Raw genomic sequence first — 21,943 nt, 5'->3', positions numbered from 1 at the left:
ATCCCAGTTGAGTCATTACTCCTCAGGTCAGTTCCTCTGCCACTTTCCTGCACTGAATTATTGTATAAGATGACTTTATTTTCAGTTATTATATTCAAACAATAACTACGATGTGCTACGCAGAAACTACCTAGGAGTTGATTCAAGATGCTACTACCTCTTCTGGTTAGGCAGGTAAAGTGGAAGGGGAGGAGTCAAGGGGAGGGAACCATACCTGGCTGCCTTCAGAAATTACTCCTAGCTCTGTACTTTTTCCTAGCAAGCTCAGTGAGTGGCTTTTAAACCAAGTGTTTCAGTTCCTTCATTTATAAATGGATTCAGCCAGCACGATTCCCCAAATAATTTTAGATGACCTCTCTCCTTCTTACCAACTCTATCCAGAATCCATGCAGTCCTCAAGAGAAGTGTAAGTTCCTCCATAAAAACCTATTCAGACTTGTCTCTTCCTTTGAATTTTTGAGCTTATCATTAACATTACCCAAATTAGCATTCACTAATCCTCTAACTACTTTGCCTTAGGTACCTCAGTTCATCTTCCGGAGAGTCATATTTAAACAAAGTTGCTTGAAATAAGAGAGTAGGCCCTTTAACTTTTAAGCCTTTTACGTTTGATCATCATGAAGTGGCTAGCTGTCAATTATTTAAGCTGAATCATGGTACAGAAAATATGCGTGAGACAGCAAATTTCCCCAAATTGCAGTTTTCGGCAGGCCCCTCTACAAATGAATTCTCCTTATCAGTCCTACAACTTCCCCCTTGTGATTCGGTCAGGCATACAGAACTGGAGAACACACACTAGACTAGAAGATTACCATAGGTCATTCATTTCCTTCCAGGATGGCCAAGTTCAAAAGGTGAAAAATATAAAAAAAAAAAATCTCAGTACAATAATAAATCATTCACTCTAACAGGACATTAAAAAGAAATCTTTTCTTGCTGCAATTAAGAGCAAAAAAATCGAAAGCTAGTAAGAGGCTTGCAGATAGGTCAAACATTAGAAAACTGCAGGGAAGCACCCCACGCCCTTCCCCCGCCGCGCCGTGGTCTTTCTGGGGCTCCGAGTAAGCCTCCCTAGGCCAAGTCGGGTGTCCTGTGGGCGGGGATTTACCTACCTTGGCCGGAAACCCAGCGGGGTACAGGTTTGACTGGTTCTGGTAAATCCCTCCTCCCCCCGAAACCCCCAATAATTAAGGCTTTGGGTGTGCGGTCAGACCTTTCCTATCCAAGTCAAAGCAAACACAAGGAAGGAATCATTCCAGGATGGAATTATTTTTAGAGCTTTTCTTTTTTGGGGGTGATTGCATTAATTTCCCTATTCAATGAATCCCAGGTAATTAACACTCTAGTAAAGTCGATTAACAAGTGTTAATCATATCTTTAACAGCTAGGCGATCCTAGTGGGTTGAAATGAAGTCAATTAAAAAAAAAAAAAAAAAGAAATCCTGCCTTGTAGCTCAAGCTTGATTGCAGGTGTTTCGATTTCCCTGTTTTCCAAGGACGGAGCAGAGGAGCTTTGTCATTCATTCTCTTTCGACACATAACAATGCTGGAGGGTCGGAGTCTAGAGGTGGCGTGTAGAGTGTCTGGGGAAGGGATTTATCCAACGGGGGAGGGGATGAATCATTAAAAAAAAAAAAAAAACAACAACAACCTCCAAATTGGACTTTTCTGAAAAATATTTCAGAAAAAAAAATTTCCAAATCGAAAGGATGAGAGAGATAGTGATGAAAAGCAGGCAAAAAAAATTTTCGGGGAAATTCCTGGGAAAACGCTATCAGTGTCAATGTTTCAAGGGAAATCAAAAGCAAATCGCCTTTCCACGTTTGCAAAGCTGTCAGGGTTGCTTTGGCATCTGGGGTCCATCCAGTGAACCCCACCCCTGGGCTGGGAGAGGGTTCGGGAAATCCACCACCAGGGCAGGCTGGGTGGGGAGCCGGTTCGGGATTCGAGATCGATCGACCCCACTGGGCAGGGAGGGCCAGGAGCCAGGGTCCGAGAAGTTTGGAAATCATCTCGAAGCCGGGGTAGAAAGAGAAAGAGGCGCGGGGGTGCCAGGGAGGTGCTCCCACCCACCAGACTCTTCTCGGGGAGAGCTTAAGTCTGGAATGGAAACTCTGCCCGCCCGAGCACCCCACTCCATCCCTCCACCTGCCTCGCGCGGGGCGCCCTCAACACCCCCGTCCAACTCTGGAGGGGCGCCCCGGGAAACGTCAGGTGTTTTGGGGGGCTGCAGCTTCCACTTAGGTCACAGCCCCCACAAAAAGGCCGGCCTCCTTTCCCCGCCGCCCCCGGCGGGCCCGAATGAGTTGCAGCCAGATGTGGCTGGGGTGGGGTGAGGTGGGGCCCCCCTTTCTGGGGCGCTAAGGCGTTGGAGCCTGGACACCGATGGCAAAAATCCCCCCTCAACGCTTGAGTTCGCGACGGAACTCGAGGAGAGGGAGGCTTCGGGTCGGCCCAGAGCGGGTTTGGAGCCGGGACTCCACTTGGGGACGCCTCCTCCTGCTCCAGTCGTGGGGGGTGGGGGAGAGGTGATAAACTAGAGCCTTTCTGGGGCGCACGATCCGTGTCGAGGATTGGTTTTCTCAGCGAGCACCAACCGCAGGCTCGGGAGGAGAAGCCCCATTCCTCGTCGAGGCCCCCCTCAGAGTTGTTTTTTTTTTCCCCTTCTCTTCTCTTCGTTTTCTTCTCTTCTCTCTTCTCTTCTCTTCTCTTCTCTTCTCTTCTCTTCTCTTCTCTTCTCTTCTCTTTTCTCTTCTCTTCTCTTCTCTTTTTTCTTTTCTTCTCTTTTCTGTTTTCTCTCTTCTCCTTTTTTCTTTTCTTCTCTCTTCTCTTCTCTTCTCTTCTTCTCTTCTCTTCTCTTCTTCTCTTCTCTTCTTTTGGTTGTTGGGTCCCACCCGGCAGCGCTCAGGGGTCACTCCTTGGCTCTACGCTCAGAAATCGCCCCTAGCAGGTTCGGGGGACCATATGGATGCCCCCGTCCTTCTGCATGCAAGGCAAACTCCCTACCTCCGTGCGATCTCTCCGGCTCCTGGAAGCTTCCTTAAATATAAAGCTATAGTAGTGTAGTAGTAAACATTTTGGGGGGTGGGGGAAGGCCACACCCGGCTACGCTCAGGGGCTACCCCTGGCTCTGTGCTCAGAAATCGCTCCTGGCAGGCTCAGGGGACCATATGGGATGCCGAAATTCGAACCACCGTCCTTCTGCATGCAAGGCAAACGCTTCCTCCGTGCTATCTCTCCGGGCCCCCTCAGAGAGTTCTATCCCCCCCTCGGAGAATATCCCTAGGGCTGGCCGGGCTAGAGGCAGTTTAGGAGGGTGGGGGGATCCCCCCAGCTGCAGGTAGGCAGGCAGCCTGTCAAGTGGCGGCCGGGACCCAGCCGTGACGTCACGTTCGCCGGGCCTCCAGCAGCGCCGACGTCACCTCGACGTCAGCCAGACTTCTCCCCTCTCTGGACGTCCCGTCCGGGAGTCCCGGGAGCTCAACTAGGAGAGGACTTCTGGCCCCGCCCCCTTGGGAGAGCCAGCGGCCAATCCGAGAGGGCCTGTCGGAGAGCGAGCCAATGGGGCTCAAGCAGGGCGGGGCGAGGGCGGAGCGGGGCGGGGCGGCGGCGGCGGCGGCGGCCGGCGGCGGTCGGACTGCGCGTCGGCTCTGACAGCACGTCAGCCGCGGGATGGCCGGAGCGGCGGCGGCGGCGGCAGAAGCCCGAGCAGCCGCGGCCGCAGTGGAGGCCGGAGCCCGAGCGGCGGCGGCGGCGTTGGCACCGCGGGAGGGAGTCTAAGATGGCGGCGGGGGGGTCGGCCGGCCTGCGGGAGGAGCAGCGCTACGGGCTGTCGTGCGGGCGCCCGGGGCGGCAGGACCGCGTCACGGTGCTGCACGTCAAGCTCACCGAGACGGCGCTCCGGGCGCTCGAGACCTACCAGCGCCACAAGGTGAGCGCGGGGGCGAGGGGGCGGCTTTGGGGGTTCGGGGACCCTCCGACGGCGGCGCCCCGGGGGCTCTCGCTAGTTGCATCCAGCGGGGCCGGGCTGCGTGCGTGGCCGGCTTGGCTTTGCAGCCCCAGGTGGGAGCCAGCGGGGAGCCCGCGCCGGGCGCACGCACGACGCGGGGTGCACCGGACGGGGACGCACCTTGCTCCGCTCCCGGGAGCTCGTGGACCCGGCTCCGGCGCACGGGGACTCCAGACTGTCCGGCGGGGGGGGGGAAATGCTCCACGAGGGCCGAGATGATGCCCCGGCGCTCGCCCCGAACCTGCCACCCGACCCGGCGGGCGGCTCCGACCTAATCTTGCCGAGAGACATTTCTTCCCCAAGCCCGGTGTTTGGACACAGCCTGCGAGAAAAAGACGTTCCCGGGGTGAGCCAGGAGGGGCTCGGCCTTAGGTCCCCGCGATAGGGTGGGTTAGAATTCGTTTTGGGGGGCCGAGAGAGAGCCGATGGGGTGGTGGTGGCCAGAGCTGAGCGCACTCGATGCGGGAAGGGAAGGGAAGGGAGAGGCGCTAGCTCGCTGTGCGCCCCGAAGGAGCAGCCGCTTGCTTCGCTTCCTCGAGCGACAGACAGCGTTGTGGAAGCCAGCGGGGAGACCTCAAGGGTCCCCCCACCCTTAGTTCCAGCCCCGGCCCCACTTGTGGCGCTTGCTCCGCGCAACTGATCTTGCAAAAACTGGCCCCCAAGACCGGAGGGATACCGAAGCAACTCAATATTCAGATGAAAAAGTAGGGAAAGAATGGACATCTGTTGAGCTCCCACTAGTGCCAACCCGGCTAAGTACAACTAAGGCAAGTCAGAGCGGAGACGGTGTCGCAGGCGAAGTGGGAGCCTGTGTTGGTGGGAGCGAGCCGTGGCCAGACACATTCCCAGCACAGGTGTGTGCACGGGGGGGGGGGGGGGGAGCATAGCTTGGGAATAGAGGGTCCCACAACAGTTTCCTTGTTTCCAGTTTCCAGAAGAGTGGAAAAGAGCACTCTGGAGGGGTGGGGATGACACTCAGAACTGGGCAGACACATACGTGATACAGTGCCACAGAGGCCAGATGTGTGGAGAGAGGGGCGCAATACGCACCATCACACAGGTCGGCACCACACAGGCAGCTGCAATGTCACACAGGCACTTGTGTACACCGCCAGAGACAGTGGAGACAGATATGTGGACATGGGGATACATATATGTACTACCAGAAGGCATGTGTGACAGACCCATGAAAACATAGGTACACATATGCACAAGAGATAAGCAATGCCCATGCTTCTTGGAGGAAAGGGACGTGCGTATGCACAGGGACTGAGATCTTTCGAGAGAGCATGAAATCCTAGGGAGAAAGCTCTCTCCTCTCTCTCTCTCTCTCTCTCTCTCTCTCTCTCTCTCTCTCTCTCTCTCTCTCTCTCTCTCTCTCTCTCTCTCTCTCTCTCTCTCTCCCCCCTCTCTCTCTCCCCCCCCTTTCTCTCCCTCCCTCCCTCTCCCTCCCCTCTTGGTTTGTTTGTTTTTGGGTCACACCCGGCAGCTCATGGGTTACTCCTGGCTTTATGCTCAGAAACTGCTCCTGGCAGGCTCGGGGGATCATATGGGATGCTGGGATTCGAACCACCGTCCTTCTGCACGCAAGGCAAACGCCCTACCTCCATGCTATCTCTCCGGCCCCAAAAGCTTTCTTTCTCTGTATGGCTGGGAGATCAGTGTCCACCACGCAGTTGGTATTTGAGGGGATGAAAACACAATGCTGCTTTATCGGTAGCGTTGCCCCAGACTGGCACCTTCATGAAAAGAAGTAGCAACATGGAGTGGAGTGGAAACCCATTTCTGAAAGATGGGGGCAAGCAGAAAGGACAGAGGCAGACAATGGAGAAGACCTGTGAGACAACTTACCTGTTTCAAGGAAAGGGCATAGATAGAAATGACAGTGGAGAGAAGGTAGGCAAGGCAGTAGAAAGAGAAAAAACCCTGGAAAGGAAGGAATGCCAGTTTCCAGCGAGAAATGCAGGGAGAACAGAGAGACTGGAGCTACCGAGGTATTGCTGTGGATATGGGTCAACCAATCACTTAGGGGAACCCCAGGCCAATTTGGCAGTTGATACAAGATTGACAGGCATTAACGGCGTGGCAAAGAATTGGTGGGTAAAGGGGACCACTTGGTGTGCTCACTGATTCACATGGCTATGAGGGTCCAGGAATCAATTCATTTCTCTGTATCTGTGGCTTTCATTTCTACCTCTTTTTAAAATGTTTACATTCCGGGATTCAGACTGGAACTCTCACTCCAGAAGACCCTACATTTATATGTGTGTCTTCCACAACACAGATCAAAGCCCCTTTCTCTCCTAAAGAACGATGTAACTTTTTTTTTAAATTCAAAGCCACTAGCTTTCTTTGCTGCTGCTGCTGCTGCTGCTATTGACTGTTAAGATCACTGCCTTTTTCCATGTGGATGTATGCAAATAAATGTGTCTTATCAGTCTATATAGAGGCAAAGAAAGGAAAGGGGGAAAGTCTTTTTATTTTTTTTTTCCAAGCACCTCTACTTTATCTGAATGTTAAGTTTCTGTTTCTCCCAGAAAGCGGATGATAAAAACAGTGTTGTACAAGAAGGGTTGGGAAATAGGCTGATTTGCCACTGTCTTCTTTCTTTCTGACTTAACCAGGTTTCTGGCCTGTCTGACTTTCACTTTAACCTGGAGAATGAGACTTTAAGCCCTGATTGCAGAAAACTGGGAGAGTCTGAAGAGGAGAAATAATGAGGGGACTTAGGTGACTGTCCACACTTGTCAGTTCTCATTGCGGTGTCCTCTGACATGCTCAGCTAAGCCTCTTCGAATGCATCATTTGTGCTGCTTCTGGCTCAGGCCAGATCGGGCTCCCCCAGAGGGAGACAGGGCAGCAGCTGCCAGCAGCCTGCATCCGACAAAACTAGCCTCTCGCAGCAGAGGGATGTTATTTGGCCTTTTAGACCTCCTATCCTCATAAATAGGGCTCCTGACTTTAAAAGGAGTTTCAGGGAAACTCTTCTTTCTGGGATAAAATGGCTTTAATTTATCGCGTGAAACTGTCCCCACCTTTCCTGTGCTCCAATCAGGAAGGTACTTAGTGCTTGACAAGTAGCCTCTAAGTGGCCTTGGCCTGTACAGCATTATAAATTACTCTTCCTAATGAATTTCTAAGGGCCAGACACTTCAAGTTGATATCCTAAATTAAGTATCAAGTAATTACTTTTATCCAGATTATCTTGTCCATCGGATTTACTCTCTCAAATCAGTCCTTTAGAGATACATTTAGGAATGTTAGAAAGTTGGATTTTGTCAAAATATGGAAGTTCTTTAGCTATAATTGAGCAAGTATGCTGAATTATTAGGGTTCGTGGAAACGGGATCCTTAATTAGAAACAGTTTTGCACTGTTTCAAAGACAAACAAATCTAATTGACCTTCATTATTCAAGCTTTCTATTTTTAGAGAAGAATTAAAGAATGCTAAATTGGGAACCTTTCTAAATAGGGAGAGGGGAGAGGGGGAGGTGGTAGGGGACAAAGATACCAGCAATCCAAGAATGATAGTTACAGCTGCAGATGATGACTCCATAAAGTTGTTTTCTGAAAAGTTGGTTTCCTTTTAGTTTAACTTTGGTTATACATGAGATTATTAACTGGGAAGCTATTTTCATGCTTTGCTAAATAAATTCAGATTACTAATACCAGATATTTAGGATAACTAGCCAAATTCATTTTCTTTTTAGGCTGTAGGTAATTGTGGGCATAGACAAGTCAATAAATAAATGAAACAATAAAATCACAAATAGGAAATTTTATCATCTTCCTAAATTGGTGTCTAGGATTGTATGGTTTATATAATCTGTATTTTTGAAATTAACCTGTTTTGAAATTTAACTTACTTGATATATTGCCATTATATCCTATTGAATATATCCTAAAACTATATTTAAAATTTAATTAAATCCTAAACTAATGAAATATATTTTAATTTCTTAGTAATGTAGTTTGCTTTATGTTGACATTTGAAAACATTTATAGTAATACAAATCTTATTAAAATAATGTCTTTAGTTTCTGTCACTGTTGAGTCTATAAATCCAGAGTTTTTACTTGGGGAGGAGTTGACGGGGACACACCCAGCATTGCTCAAGGGATTCTCCTAACACAATTCTCTGGGGCCACAATTGTGGGAAAAGGGTGAGGAAGATCATACAGTGTCCAGAATTAAACTCAGGAATGCTTCAGGCAGAATATACACTGTAGCCTTTGAGCCACGTTCCTGACCCACAATAAAATATATAAAAATGTTTCCTGAGGGGCCCAGAGCAATAGTACAGAAGGTACGGTGCTTGTCTTGCATGTAGCCGACCCCAGCTTCAGTCCCCAGCACCCCATAAGGTTCCCCAATCCCCATAAGGAGTACAAAGTCACGAGAATGATCCCTGAGCACAGCCAACAAGGAAAACAAAAGAAAACAAAGCAAAACAAAAAAATTTTTTTTATCAAAGTTGCAATGGTAATGGCCCAAATAACATTACCACTTTTACTCAACTGCACATAAAAAAATCCTTATAAATTTATTTAACAGAAGGGGGAAGAGTTTGTTCATTTCCTAAGTCTAAGGTCAGAAAACAGTTGCCTCTAAGAGGTGTTAAGTCATGCCAACTTTACATTTTTCTGCCTTGATTAATTCTTTCTAGGAAATGTTAGTGTTTGAAAAGTTTGTGTAAATATAGTAATTTTTAATTTTGTATGAGGAAGACTATTTTTTCTAGTCAAAGCAAAAGACTGTTTAAGTCTCCTAAGTTGGTCATTACTAATAACTCCCTTTGAACCAGTTACTTACTTGATATTTTAATATCACTAATTTGACAGGTCAGGAGGCAGGTGATTTCCTCAACTTATTTTCAAGTGAATGTTTAGCATTTGATTGGTTGTGGCTTAAACCTGAAGGTACTAAAAAAGCTTATATCTCTTTATTTCTTTCTCTCTTCCTCTTTCTGCCTGTTCTCTGACAATTCCGAGTGTGTGCACATGCAATAATCTTTACAAATGCAAATAAGCTATTCAGACAATGCACTCCAACACCCAGGCCTGTACAGATCTGCCATAGCTGTTGGACATGTTTTACTGGATAAAACTGATGGAAGCAATAGTATAGTACAATTGCCTTGCACACAGCCAACCCAGGTTCGATCCCTGGCATTCCATATTGTCTAATCCTCCGCACTCCCCAGCACCACCAGAAGTGATCCCTGAGCATTGCCTAGTATACCCCCCCCCAAGAAAAACAAACAAAAAAACTCCCCAAACTGAAGTTTTCATTAAGGAGGTTCTTTCATTGCACTTAAAAAATACATCCAGGTTTGGGGCCGGCGAGTGGCGCTAAAGGTAAGGTGTCTGCCTTGCAAGCGCTAGCCAACGAAGGACCACGGTTCGATCCCCTGGCGTCCCATATGGTCCCCCCAAGCCAGGGGCAATTTCTGAGCCCTTAGCCAGGAGTAACCCCTGAGCATCAAACGGGTGTGGCCCGAAAAACCAAAAAAAAAAAAAAAGAATTGAAAAAAAAAATACAACCAGGTTTAAAGGAGTTGACTTTGCTTACTTTTAATTTAAGTCCATTTCAGGTTGACCTTGTTCTTAAACTGCTTTCTATCAGGTGAAGTAAAGTTTGTGGCCTGGTCAGGTGTTCAGTGCAAAGGAGCCTGCACTCCTCCCAGTTAAAAACAGTAGCCAGATTGCCTAAAAAGATAGACAGGGAACCTTGGCAGCAAAACTGGGAGGAAAAAGAAAGAACATATGTGAATAATTGGAACATGTTCAAGAAAAGAATTTAAAAGGAAAGGGGCATCAAATTCTTGGAATGATTTACAGGAAAGCTTACTGAGGACTATCACCAGGTCCAGCATTTCCATTTGCTCTGTTTGCACTTGTTGCTTTTTTTTTTCTTTTTTAAAAACACAACTGTGAAAGCTGTGTGCCTAGTGCTTATTAGGTAATTTGTGATAAAGCCAACAGAGAGAGGAAAATGAACATTTCAGCTGAATCAGTGCTGGATTGTATTTAAAAATTTGCAATGACAACAGAGAGTTCAAGAGAATAGTACTAGAGTCCAGTATTGGGAATATTTGAGAAGTTGTCCCTAAAATGTGATAATGAGTATTTTTATATTTTAAGATACATTAAGTTTTAGAATACAGAAAATACACACACACACACACACACGCGTGCGCGCGCACACTTTCCACATTTAAACTCTCCTTCATTGCTCAGCTCTATATGACTTATACAAAAATAGAAAAGTAGATCTGGAATTGAATACAAGAAAATTATGATTATATCTCCAAATTTAAATTAAAGCTGAGAAATATTACATAATTCTGATCAGAGCTGGGAGAATTGCCTTCCTGTCTTGTCTTTCCATCCCTCTCTCCTTTTCCTTCCTAATTTATCTTATCTCTAATTTCTGTTGTAGCACTGTGGCCCCAGGAAGCACATTAAATGGTTAGGAAGAACTCTTATAAGGGCTTCCACCAAAATTTTGCCAGAAAAAGACCACGCCAACATTTAAAGTGAAGCTTGTTAATTTGGTTACATGCTCCTTCAAGATGCAAGACTAAATCAGTACTTTAGATTGAACTGTATATTCTGAACAGTTGGTCATTAGTTTAATAGCAACTAAATGGGCAGACAAATGGCATGAGTTATTGTATTGGGAGTCCTGTTTGGTTATTGCTCTCAAAAAACATCTTCAGATCTTAACATACTACCAGGGTTATTGCAAGGCAGACTAGATGGAATGAAACATTTCCATACAAGGGGAATGACACAGGAAAACTAAGGACAACTATAGAAAAGCTAGCTGACTCAGACTCACAAGGAAAGCCCTATTTAATGTAATCCAAAATGCAGGAGAAAATATGGTTGGGTGTAAGAGAAGGAAAGCAGAATGAAGGAAGCTGAATTATTTTCTCTCAATACTAGAAAGACACTAAGAAGGTTTTAAAAATCAGTTTAGTTTTGCTTTGGGAGTATTTAGGGTCTGACATCAGTGTGTGATAAACATAAGGAGAAGCTGAAAGGAAATTACTTAGGCAGTGAAGAAGTCAGAGATAACTAACTGGTCCAACTTAGGATGCTGTGGGAGACATTACAAATAATAAAAACTTTAGAATTTAATGACATTTTCTAAAGAAGTAAGGTTGAATTGGCATTCAGCATTAGTAAAAATGAAGACTCAGAAGCAGATGGGAGAGTATGCACCAGGAGTTGGGAGATAAGGAAGATGGCGTAGCTACCATTTTAAGTAACATTCATGGAGTTTTGAATGTTTGTGTGTGGTTTGGTTTGGGTTTGGGAGACATATCCAGTAGTGCTCAGGACTGAATCTGGCTCTGTGCTGGGGTTTGTAGAGTGGGGGTGAGGGCTCTGTCATGTACTAGGAAACTTGCGCTGGGGATTGAACCAGTGATTATGTATTATATTCTAAAAATGAATCTGGAAGTTTGAACTAGACTAAAGCAATACTACATTGTTTACCTATCTTATACAGATTCTTTCATTTGAATGGATATTTAGGAGATTGGTAATTTTTTTTGAAGGAAGTTAAAATTATCAGAGAAAATAAATTTTTGGGTTTTGAGTAGGGATTTTTAAAATTTTTATTTCTATGGGCTTTTTTATTTGATAGAATCTATAAATAATAATTTAAATTATCAAAGAGCACAAAAATGAGCATCTAGTTTGATTTTAACATGATGATCGACCCTCCATAGTTTCTGTTTCTAGGAATCATTGAAATCTAATGAGTTCACCATAATATACCCCTGACTTAACATTTCAGTAGCATTTTAAAAGGCCTTTAAAGAACTCAGGTTTTCACTGTGTCCAGGTTACCTTCATTTCTATGAAGGTGATTTGATTCTCATTTCCATTTTGATACATTCATGTAAAAAAAAAGGTAACCGGTAGTTCGTAAGCTTTTCTTAAGACACTTATATCATTAGTTATGTGGTTCATGGTCCATAGAAACAACCATGCCTGAAAGAACTTCTCTGGACAGTCAATTTAAGGTTGAAACCAGGTCTAAACTTGATAATAAATAAGATTCACTGAGGCACTTTAAGGTTTAAAGACATCTACGTGGAAATTAAGTGTTGGCATATTTCAAAATAAAATTTACCGTGGCATTTGGTTTTTCTTTCTTAGAAACTATAATACTTCAGTGGACCATTAAATACCCACATATTAAAAAGAAGCAGTTGAATTATAACTACAAAATATTTGTTCAGCAAACATTTGTTCATCTTTTTACATAGTATAGGTATAAAGTTATACTGGAAATATAATGCTGAATAAGTCTAATATTCCAGCCATTTAGAGAAATGTTTGTGATTTAGTAGAAAATTGGCAAATTCATAAAGAAAATGATACGGAAGTCTGGTGGGGTGGGATTATACTTTAAAAGAGAAAAGGATTATGTAAAAAATGTGTATAAAAATCAGTCACTTCTTGGGGGCCGGGCGGTGGCGCTGGAGGTAAGGTGCCTGCCTTACCTGCGCTAGCCTAGGAGACGGACCGCGGTTCGATCCCCCGGCATCCCATATGGTCCCCCAAGCCAGGAGCGACTTCTGAGCGCATATAGCCAGGAGTAACCCCTGAGCGTCACCGGGTGTGGCCCAAAAACCAAAAAAAAAAAAAAAAAAATCAGTCACTTCTTGCCACACATCCTCTACTGCCCCTAGGTTAAAGAGGGTTGTCCCTACCACACCCCTGAGATTGTACTTTGTACTCTTCCATTTAGAAACACTCTTTCTGAATTTTCTCTCCTTTCTCTCTGTTTTTTTTTTTTATTGACTTTTGAGTGTTGGAAATATCAACTCCTTTCTCTTATGTTTTTACTTTTTTTGTGTAAACTCATCCTATGGCTTTAAATGTCATCTGTGTCTTATAATTTCTAAATATCTGTTTACAGCTCTGACTTTTCCTCAAATCCACTCACTTCCTGCTAAATTCTTATAGCTTCAACAAACCTTAATAAGACCTTCCAGCTTAATGTAAGCATAGTCTTTGATTTTATGCTTCAAAACCCTCCGTTAAACAGGCAATAGACCTGTGGATAGGTTGCTTGCATTGCATGATGCCAACCTTAGTTCAGTCCCCAGTATCCCACATGACCTGTCAAGTAAGACCAGAAGTATAATTCCTGAGTGTAGAGCCAGGAAAGTAATCCATAAACAATGCCAGAAGTTGCAGCAAAAACAATATATATATATATATGTAGTTCAAGACTGAAATGATAGTACAGTAGGTAAGGTACTTACCTTGCATGCGGTTACCCTAAATTTCATTCCTGGCATCTTATATGGTCCCCTGAAGCTGCCAGGACTGATTCCTGAGTGCAGAGGTAGGAGCAAACCCTGAACATCATCAGGCATGGCCCAAAAATAAAACCAAACAACAAAAAGACAAAAACCAAAACCTTCAGCTTCCTGCGTGTTCTCATCTTAACAAGGACATCTGAAAGAAGGAGCAATTGGCTTATCTTCCTTGATTTGTCTGGGTTTTCTTTAGGCACTTTTGCTCTTTTATTTCTTTTGGGGGTGGGGCAGCACCCAACTCACTCAGGGATTACTCCTGGCTCCGCATTCAGAAATTACTTCTGGCAGGCTGGAGACCATATGAGATACTGGAGATCCAACTCAGGAGGGCTGCTTGCAAGGCAAACATCCTATCCACTGTGTTATCATTTCAGCCACTTCAAGTATACACTTACTTCACCCTCATCATTATTCTCAACTCTGCTACCATCTCCTCTTGAGGACCACTGGCACAAAGATCAGCTGTGTTCTGGATTTCCACTCTTCCTCACTCATCCTTACAGTCTATTCTTCACACAGTGAAAAAAGAAATTTATTTAATTTTAGTGTTTGAGATACACCAGGCAGTGCCATGGGGCTATTCCTGGCTCTGTGCTTAAAGTTTTTCCCACTGGTGTTCAGGGGACCCCAGGGTACCAGGGTTTGGACCCAGGCTTTTAGTATGCAAAGCCTGGTTCCAGCCTATTGAGTTCTCTCTGCAGCCCCAGACACATATTTTAAAAACCTTACCTGTGATCCGGCAATTTCCTAAACGATTTAAAACATTTAGTGTCTTCCTTTCAAGAGTGTTTTAGATAATTTGAAGAAAATCTTATCTTCCAGTCCAGATTCATTTGACCACTTCTCCTTATACTTCTACTCTTAGAGTCAGGACCCTAAAGAATACATTTTATTTGCACTTATAGGCAGATTTGACTTGTAAACTTACCGGCAGTATAAAGGTTAAAACCCCCCATTAAGCTCTTGCTTATAAAGATTGATGGGATATTATGCCTCAAGTATTGTTGGTTTCACAGGGGTGGGAAACCTTTTTCTTGCCAAAGGCCATTTGGATATTTATAACATCTTTCGTGGGCCACACAATGCGGGCAGACAGGCGGCAGGCAGACGGCAGCTGATGAGAAGCTGCAGGTCGGACGTTCTCCACCCTAAATTAAAGTTTGGGTCACAGTAACTAACATTTTAGTTGGTTATATACTTTAGATTTTTCCACTTAAGATTTGTTTGAATTGGGCCCGGAGAGATAGCACAGTGGCGTTTGCCTTGCAAGCAGCTGATCCAGGACCAAAGATGGTTAGTTCGATTCCCGGTGTCCCATATGGTCCTCCGTGCCTGCCAGGAGCTATTTCTGAGCAGACAGCCAGGAGTAGCCCCTGAGCACCGCCGGGTGTGGCCCCCCAAAAAAAGATTTGTTTGAACTGTTGTTATGCCAGCAATATATTTCCCCCCTCATTTGCACTATAGCCAATAGCTTTAGTTTTGGGGGTAGAGGAATGTATTTCCTTCCTTCCTTCCTTCCTTCCTTCCTTCCTTCCTTCCTTCCTTCCTTCCTTCCTTCCTTCCTTCCTTCCTTCCTTCCTTCCTTCCTTCCTTCCTTCTCTTTCTCTTTGTACTTTATTTAAAGAAAATGCATTATATAGTTGACATAGTTGATCATTTGTTTCCAGGTAAGTGAGAGAAAAGTTATTTTTCAAAAAGAATAGAAAGAAAGAAAAAGGAAAAGAAGAGGGGCCGGACCATTGGCGCTAGAGTTAAGGCATCTGCCTTGCAAGCGCTAGCCTAGGATGGACAGCGGTTTGATCCCCCGGTGTCCTATATGGTCCCCCACAAGCCAGGAGCTATTTTTGAGCGCATAGCCAGAGTAACCCTGAACGTCAGTGGGTGTAACCCAAAACCATTAAAAAAAAGGAAACGTGCTGTGTATGTAAATATTTTAGGGGATTATTATTGTTACTGACCCTAACCTGATTGGTGATTTTACATACACAACAGAAAGGAAGAAAAAAAAAATTATAAAGACAGACAGAAAAAAAAAGTACAGTAGTAAGCATATTTGTGAAAATTATTGTATCTCCAATGAAGTCATTAATACAATAACAGGAGGTTGTAAGCTTTTATTGTTAGCTGTACATTCTGTTAAATTGGAGTATTCCTATAGGAATGAAAGTATCAAACAATTGAAGTTGTCCAGCAATTGAAAGCACTAGTACTGATACTGCAACTTTTGTGGGGCATATTCCCAGCTGCCAAGCCTCCTAGAAAAGGAAGATTACTGAGGGAGGGTGTGCACTTGCTACAAAAAAACCTGGTGATATTATCCTCAAAACTGGTGTACCTGAAGTTTGGTCAGATTGGTGTCCCCAAAGAGAATCATAGAGGGATGATGGGATGGGACCATCGATAAAATGGTGATTCTGGGTGATGGATACAGCAGAAATGACTTCCGCAATGTGGGAATGTAGTCCTACCCTCTCCCTCTGAGATGGCCAGCTTTCTGCTGCATTGCAGGTGTAATCATGATTTTTCACAGCTTGGTTTACATTTGAGAAAAAAGTGAGTCTGTGGAGCTGGCCCCCGTGTGACTATGTTTGTGGGTGTGATAGGTTGAACCCAGAGCCTTGCACATGCAAGATAACCCCCTTTGCCACTGAATTGTACACCTGGCCCATAATAGCTTTCGTTATCTTTCAAGGCAAATATTATATTAAATGGATAATAGCTCAGTGTTTTTGTGCTTGTTTGTCTACTTCAACTTTCTCTACTGCTTCAGTTATATCTTTTCTCTTTCACTCTTTCTTGTGTTCATTTACTCACTTGTTCTTGGTCACGGTGTGCACCTAGTTGAAGGCCTCAAACCAGGTGTAGCTATGCCTGAAGATTATGCTCAGCACTTGTAGGTTCTTGGCTCACATGTTCATTCCTGTGCCTCAGAGCATGGGCTCTGCCAGGTATCTTTATTCCATAGAGTTTCTAATATGGCTCTTAAAATCTGCAGAGTATGTTCAACTATGTTGTGAGTTGACTGAAACAAGGCAGACTGAGATTTTTGTAAATTCTAGTGACTCCACTTGATATCTAATGAAAGATTGGGGGGGGAAATGGGAATACTGTGGGACTAGAAATATAGTACAACAGATAGACCACTTATCTTGCACATAGCTAGCCCAAGTTTGATCTCCAGCAACCTAGCCCACCAGGAGTGACCACAGAGCATAGAACCAGGAGTAACTTCTTAGCATGGCTGGGAATGGTCCAAAAATAAAATAATAAGACTATGGAGATGTTGTTAATATGTATTTACCATTTTCATTGAGGTACTGGAATTTACAACATTGTTAATCATACTTTTTATTCATGTACGTTCCTGCACCACACCCATCACCTGAGAGCCTGACTCTCTACTTTGTCCCAAGAGCCCCTCCTTATACCCCTCCTGTAAGCACTGCCTATAGACAAAAGAAGATGCTGTTTATTTAGGTAATTTTGGTTTGTATCTAGATTTTACATTCATAGTACTATTCTTAACATGCTAATAGCTTCCTCTAAGAACAGAGTAAATTTGATGGGGGGGGGTGTTTGTCTGTTTTCCTATGCAATTTTCTGCTTTAATTCCAGTTTACTTCTCTCCCTGCCTACTGCTTCTATTATAGTGGTTAAAATATAATTCCTAGATAGAATTTGAGTTATCTATCAGATTATATTTTAAAGCATAAATACCTCTTTAATAACTTCGGGTTCTTGAAATGGTATACCAAGTCATTTAATAGAGAAAGATAATTCAATACATCTTGTATCTCAAGGGAAATTTTTTCTTTTTCTTAGGATTTTTTTTGAGGGGGATGGGGAAGTATAGGACATACCCAATGGTCCTTATATTCTCATTATAATGCCCAGGGTTCATTCCCAGCTATACTCCAGGAGCAGGGGTCCTCAAATTTTTTAAACAGGGGGCCAGTTCACTGTCCCTCAGACCATTTGAGGGTCTGACTATAGTAAAAACAAAACTTATGAACGAATTCTTATGCACACTGCATATATCTTATTTTGCAATGAAGGAACAAAACAGATACAAATACAATATGTGGCCCGTGGGCCATAGTTTGAGGACCACTAGAGCTTGGTTGTACTTTCCATATGCAAAACTTGTGCTCTTGACTTTTAGCCAATTTCCAGCTTTTTTTTTTTTTTTTTTTACTTGCACAAGTGAAACAAATTTTTTTTTTTTTTTTTTTTGGTTTTTGGGTCACACCCGGCATTGCTCAGGGGTTACTCCTGGCTGTCTGCTCAGAAATAGCTCCTGGCAGGCACGGGGGACCATATGGGACACCGGGATTCGAACCAACCACCTTTGGTCCTGGATCGGCCATTTGCAAGGCAAACGCCACTGTGCTATCTCTCCGGGCCCGTGAAACAAATTTTTTAAGTGCTCAATAGTTCCTTTAACATGGAATAGAAAAATCAAATGAGGGGTCGGAGCAATATCACGGCAATAGGGCATTTGCCTTGCACGCGGCTGATCCAGGACGGACTTCGGTTTGATATCCGGCGTCCCATATGGTCCCCTCAAGTCAGGAATGATTTCTGAGTGCACAACCAGGAGTAATTCCTGAGCATCATTGTGACGTGTGTGCCCCACTCCCCCCAAAAAGAAAAAGAAAAATCAAATGAGTGAGCCTGAGAAGCCTTTTTTTCTGCCAAGTGCCCTTTGAATATTTATAACATCATTTGTGGGCCACACTATTCCGGCAGCAAATGAGAAGCAAACATTTCCATCCCATCCTGGGTCAGGCCACATGCTTTTATGGGTCTTATATATCCCATGGGTCAGACATTCCCCTTTCCCCAAAACTATCAAATTTCAGGTGTTGAACATTTTGTACAACTATTATTATTATGGAGGAGAAGGAGTGGCTAGCTATATAAAATAGTTGCTATAAGTATGGTATTTGTTGGATTGTCATTGAGGGGGTTTGAGGTCACACCTGGTGGTTTACATAAACTACTTCTGGCTAGGTGTTCAGAAGATGGATTACGTGCCAGGGATTGAACCTGGGTTCCAACATGTAATTATGTGCTGCAGCCCTTTTAGCTATATTCCCAGCCCAAGAGTACAGTTCTTAAACAAGTAAGAGTTTGAGTTCTAGGTCACTTATTTGTTTAATCTTTGGTATGTCATTTACCTGGGATGTGGATATGTATATTGACCCCTCCAAACTAATCTGGAGAATTTACGGATGTAAGAGTGAAAATGACTATTGCGCCTGATATATTTAATTACTTAACAGGGCACTGTAATTCTTTCTTTAAAACAATCCCACCAAAGCAGCCATCTGAGCCATTCATTACCTTTTATAGACAGTCTTCTAGTTTGGGCAAAATTCCAAAATTACATTTGACTTTGGAATTTTTTCTCATGATCGTGTCTTTTCTAATGCAGCTGACTCAGATAAATATCAAATATTTAATAAATGTTGACTCTTTAAATAATTCTAGAATTCTTAGATTAGGTCATATCAAAAATAAATGCAAGAGTTAATTTTGAGATAACTACATGAAGGGTTCAAAAGGAAAGCTGAAGTTTTCCAAGTATATTTCTAATCTTTAGATTAAAATTTAGAAAGATATCTGTAATGTGTTTCTTAGAAAACTCTTTAGGCATAAAACTATTTTTCTTTGTATGGTCTCAAAACTCACAATAATCAATAGAATAAAAATAACCATTGATTTTGTCTATGTTTGCAAGCAGTATTTAAGTAAGCAAGGTATTTTTATAACAACTTGTATAGGATGACTTTTATTCAGCTATGAAGGAACCTGAACCTCCCACCTCACCCACCCTAAAATAATTTGCTATAGAAAAAATGATACTATAGGTTGGAAAGGTAATTCAAGTGCTGGTATGCATGCTTTGTATGGCAGAGGTCTGGGTTCAAACCTTGACACCTCATGGCCACCCAAGCATTACGAGGTAAGACACCAAAACATACTTTTGTATTTTGTTTGGGATTAGAGAGATATTGTTGCAGTATGGAGCATGTGGCCAACCTAGGCTTGATTTCCACATCCATATGGTTTTTGAGCACCGCCAGGAGTAATTTCTGAGCATAGAGAGAGGAATAAGCCCTGAATAAAGCCAGGTGTGATCCCAAAACCAAAAATAATTTAAAAATATATTTGTACAAGATTATTAAGTAAATTATATCTTATGTTAGCAGACATGATAACAGTGTAAAGAAGATTCCATGAAAATAAGTCAATGTAGATTGTTTGGGTTGGAAGGTAATCTTTGTTGCAGTGGAATTGGTATATGATGGCAACTATGAGAAGTATCACCAAGGGCCAGGGAAATCCCACCAAGGAATGTAATATATGTCAAATGTAGAGGCCTCATGTTTGATCCCATATAGTTCCCTGAGTACTTTTGGAGTGTCCATAGGTGCCCTTGGAATTGTTGGTCCCAGTACCAATACCAGTACCAGTACCCCTACAGCCAGGACAAGTATCAATCACTAGGACTGTGGCCCCTGATGCCCTGATCCTTGGAGCACTTACCTTACTTACACTAGGAGCTAAGGAGATAGCTCAGACGGTTGGGGTCATTTTCTAGGCTCTAGGTCTCTGCTACTATGTACCTTTTCACCCCCAGCATTGCCCTACCAGAGCCCTTCCTTACCTGAACAGCTCTACATTTGCTAGGCCCAAGCACCTGATAGAATATTGATTAGCCCCTGAGGTCCAGAGCACTGCTGGGAAGTCAAACCACATTCTTAAGTACTGTTGTATTGGCTATCAGTGTTTGTTTCATGATGCGCTACATCAAATAACCTATATAGAAGGTTACTCCAAGAAGCTCCAAAAGCAGTGAAATGTCCTAGAATTTAACTGAACATTTGAAAACCATCACCTTTATGAAGCTGCTGAATCATTTACCAATAGAAATTTTCCTATTGAGTCCCAGTCTATGTCATATATTCTTTGCTGAAGAAAAATATTGGTGACCATCATACTTACAGTTACTATTTAGTTAGACTCTAAAGTTACTTGATTTTCAAGAGCTAACTTGGTGCAAATATTTAATGAAAGGTCAAAAGTTGAAGTTCCATTGAAAGTAATGGGAATATACTTAGCAAGTTAAACATTATTTTAAAGTATGCCATATCTTTGGTCACTTAAAATTGCAGTATCTTTTATTTATTTTGTTTTATTTGGGGGAGGGGGAGGTTTGTGCCGCAGCCAGGAAACCAACAGGGACCAAATGGTGCTGAGGATCAAGTCCAAGGTTTCAGCATGCCAAAAATAAGGCCTAGTCCTGGGAATTCTCCTTGGCCCACATACATCAGCTTTTAAAGATGCATTTCATTCTGTAAAATATACACAATTAACTGGGATTATTTTTTGCAGTTAATTTAGGCTGAAACTAAGTTAAATATCTCATGCTTTAGACATTTGCTTATAGACATTTGCATATTCACTTTTAGAATTGTTTGGGACAAGAGCAATAGTATTGCAGGTAGGACACTTGTCTTTCATGTGGTCTACCTGGATTCTATTCCCATCATTCCATATGTTCCTCTAAGGACCTCTCAGAATAATTCCTGAGTGCAAAGTTAGGAGTACCCTTAATCATTGTCAGGTGTATCCCAAACAGATATACACACACAAACACATGTTCCTGTTAATTATACCATGAACTTAGTGCCTAGGCAAATAAGTGGCATGTCTCCTCCTATTGACTTTTTAAAGACATTTCAGAACTAGAACACAATGACATGTCTAAATCTGGGATTAAAAATGAAGTGTGTAAGGTTCTTTTTTTAATTTTTTTTTATTTTGGGCCACACTCGGTGATGCTCAGGGGTTACTCCTGCCTATGCACTCAGAAATTGCTCCTGGCTTGGGAGACCATATGGGATGCTGGGGGATTGGACTGTGGTTCCTTCTGGGTCAGCCACATGTAAGGCAAACACCCTACCACTGCGCCATCACTCAAGCCTAAAGAGAGCACCACCATCACCAAGTGTGGCCATACCCCCCTGCGGTGGAATGCAGCAAGGGAGAGATCCAGTGAGGCAGAGATCCTTGTTGTCCGGTGAACCATGAGCACAGCCATGCCCTCAAGATGGGACACAGCAAGATCCTATCCCATATATATATATATGTATATATAATATATATATGTATATATAATATATACACACACATATGGCTTTTTATCCTAGAAAGCTGGATACATAGTCTTCGCAAATGCGCATGAGATATTCTCCTAGATAGATCACATATTGGGCCATAAAATTTATCTCCTTAAAATCAAGAGTTTAGAAATTGTATCAACTATCTTATCATGAAGCACTGAAAATAGAAGTGAATTACAAAGAGAAAAACTTTTAACGCCTAAAAATTAAGCAGCCACTACTGAACAACCAGTGGGTCAAAGACAAAATCGAAGAGGAAATCAAAAGATTTTTGGAAACAAAAGAGAATGAAGACATGAATTTTCAGTATTTGTGGGGCACAGCAAAAGTATTGAGAAAATTTATAACTTTGAAAGTATTCATCATGAAGGAAGAAATGGCATACATACATAGCTT

General features: G+C 43.3%; 1 protein-coding gene across 1 annotated transcript in view; it reads left to right on the top strand.

Moving 5' to 3' along the window:
- Positions 1-3,697: 3,697 nt before the first annotated feature.
- The window catches only part of ELL2 (elongation factor for RNA polymerase II 2), an 89,824-nt gene continuing 71,578 nt past the window's right edge, over positions 3,698-21,943 (top strand). The window contains exon 1 of the mRNA XM_049769176.1: positions 3,698-3,931. Within this exon, the coding sequence (XP_049625133.1) occupies positions 3,782-3,931 (150 nt within the window). The 5' untranslated portion in view covers positions 3,698-3,781. The remainder of the gene's footprint in view (positions 3,932-21,943) is intronic.

The sequence above is a fragment of the Suncus etruscus genome, chromosome 2 (assembly GCF_024139225.1).
Source record: "Suncus etruscus isolate mSunEtr1 chromosome 2, mSunEtr1.pri.cur, whole genome shotgun sequence".
Lineage (NCBI taxonomy): Eukaryota > Metazoa > Chordata > Mammalia > Eulipotyphla > Soricidae > Suncus > Suncus etruscus.
This window is presented reverse-complemented; position numbering and strand designations above follow the sequence as displayed.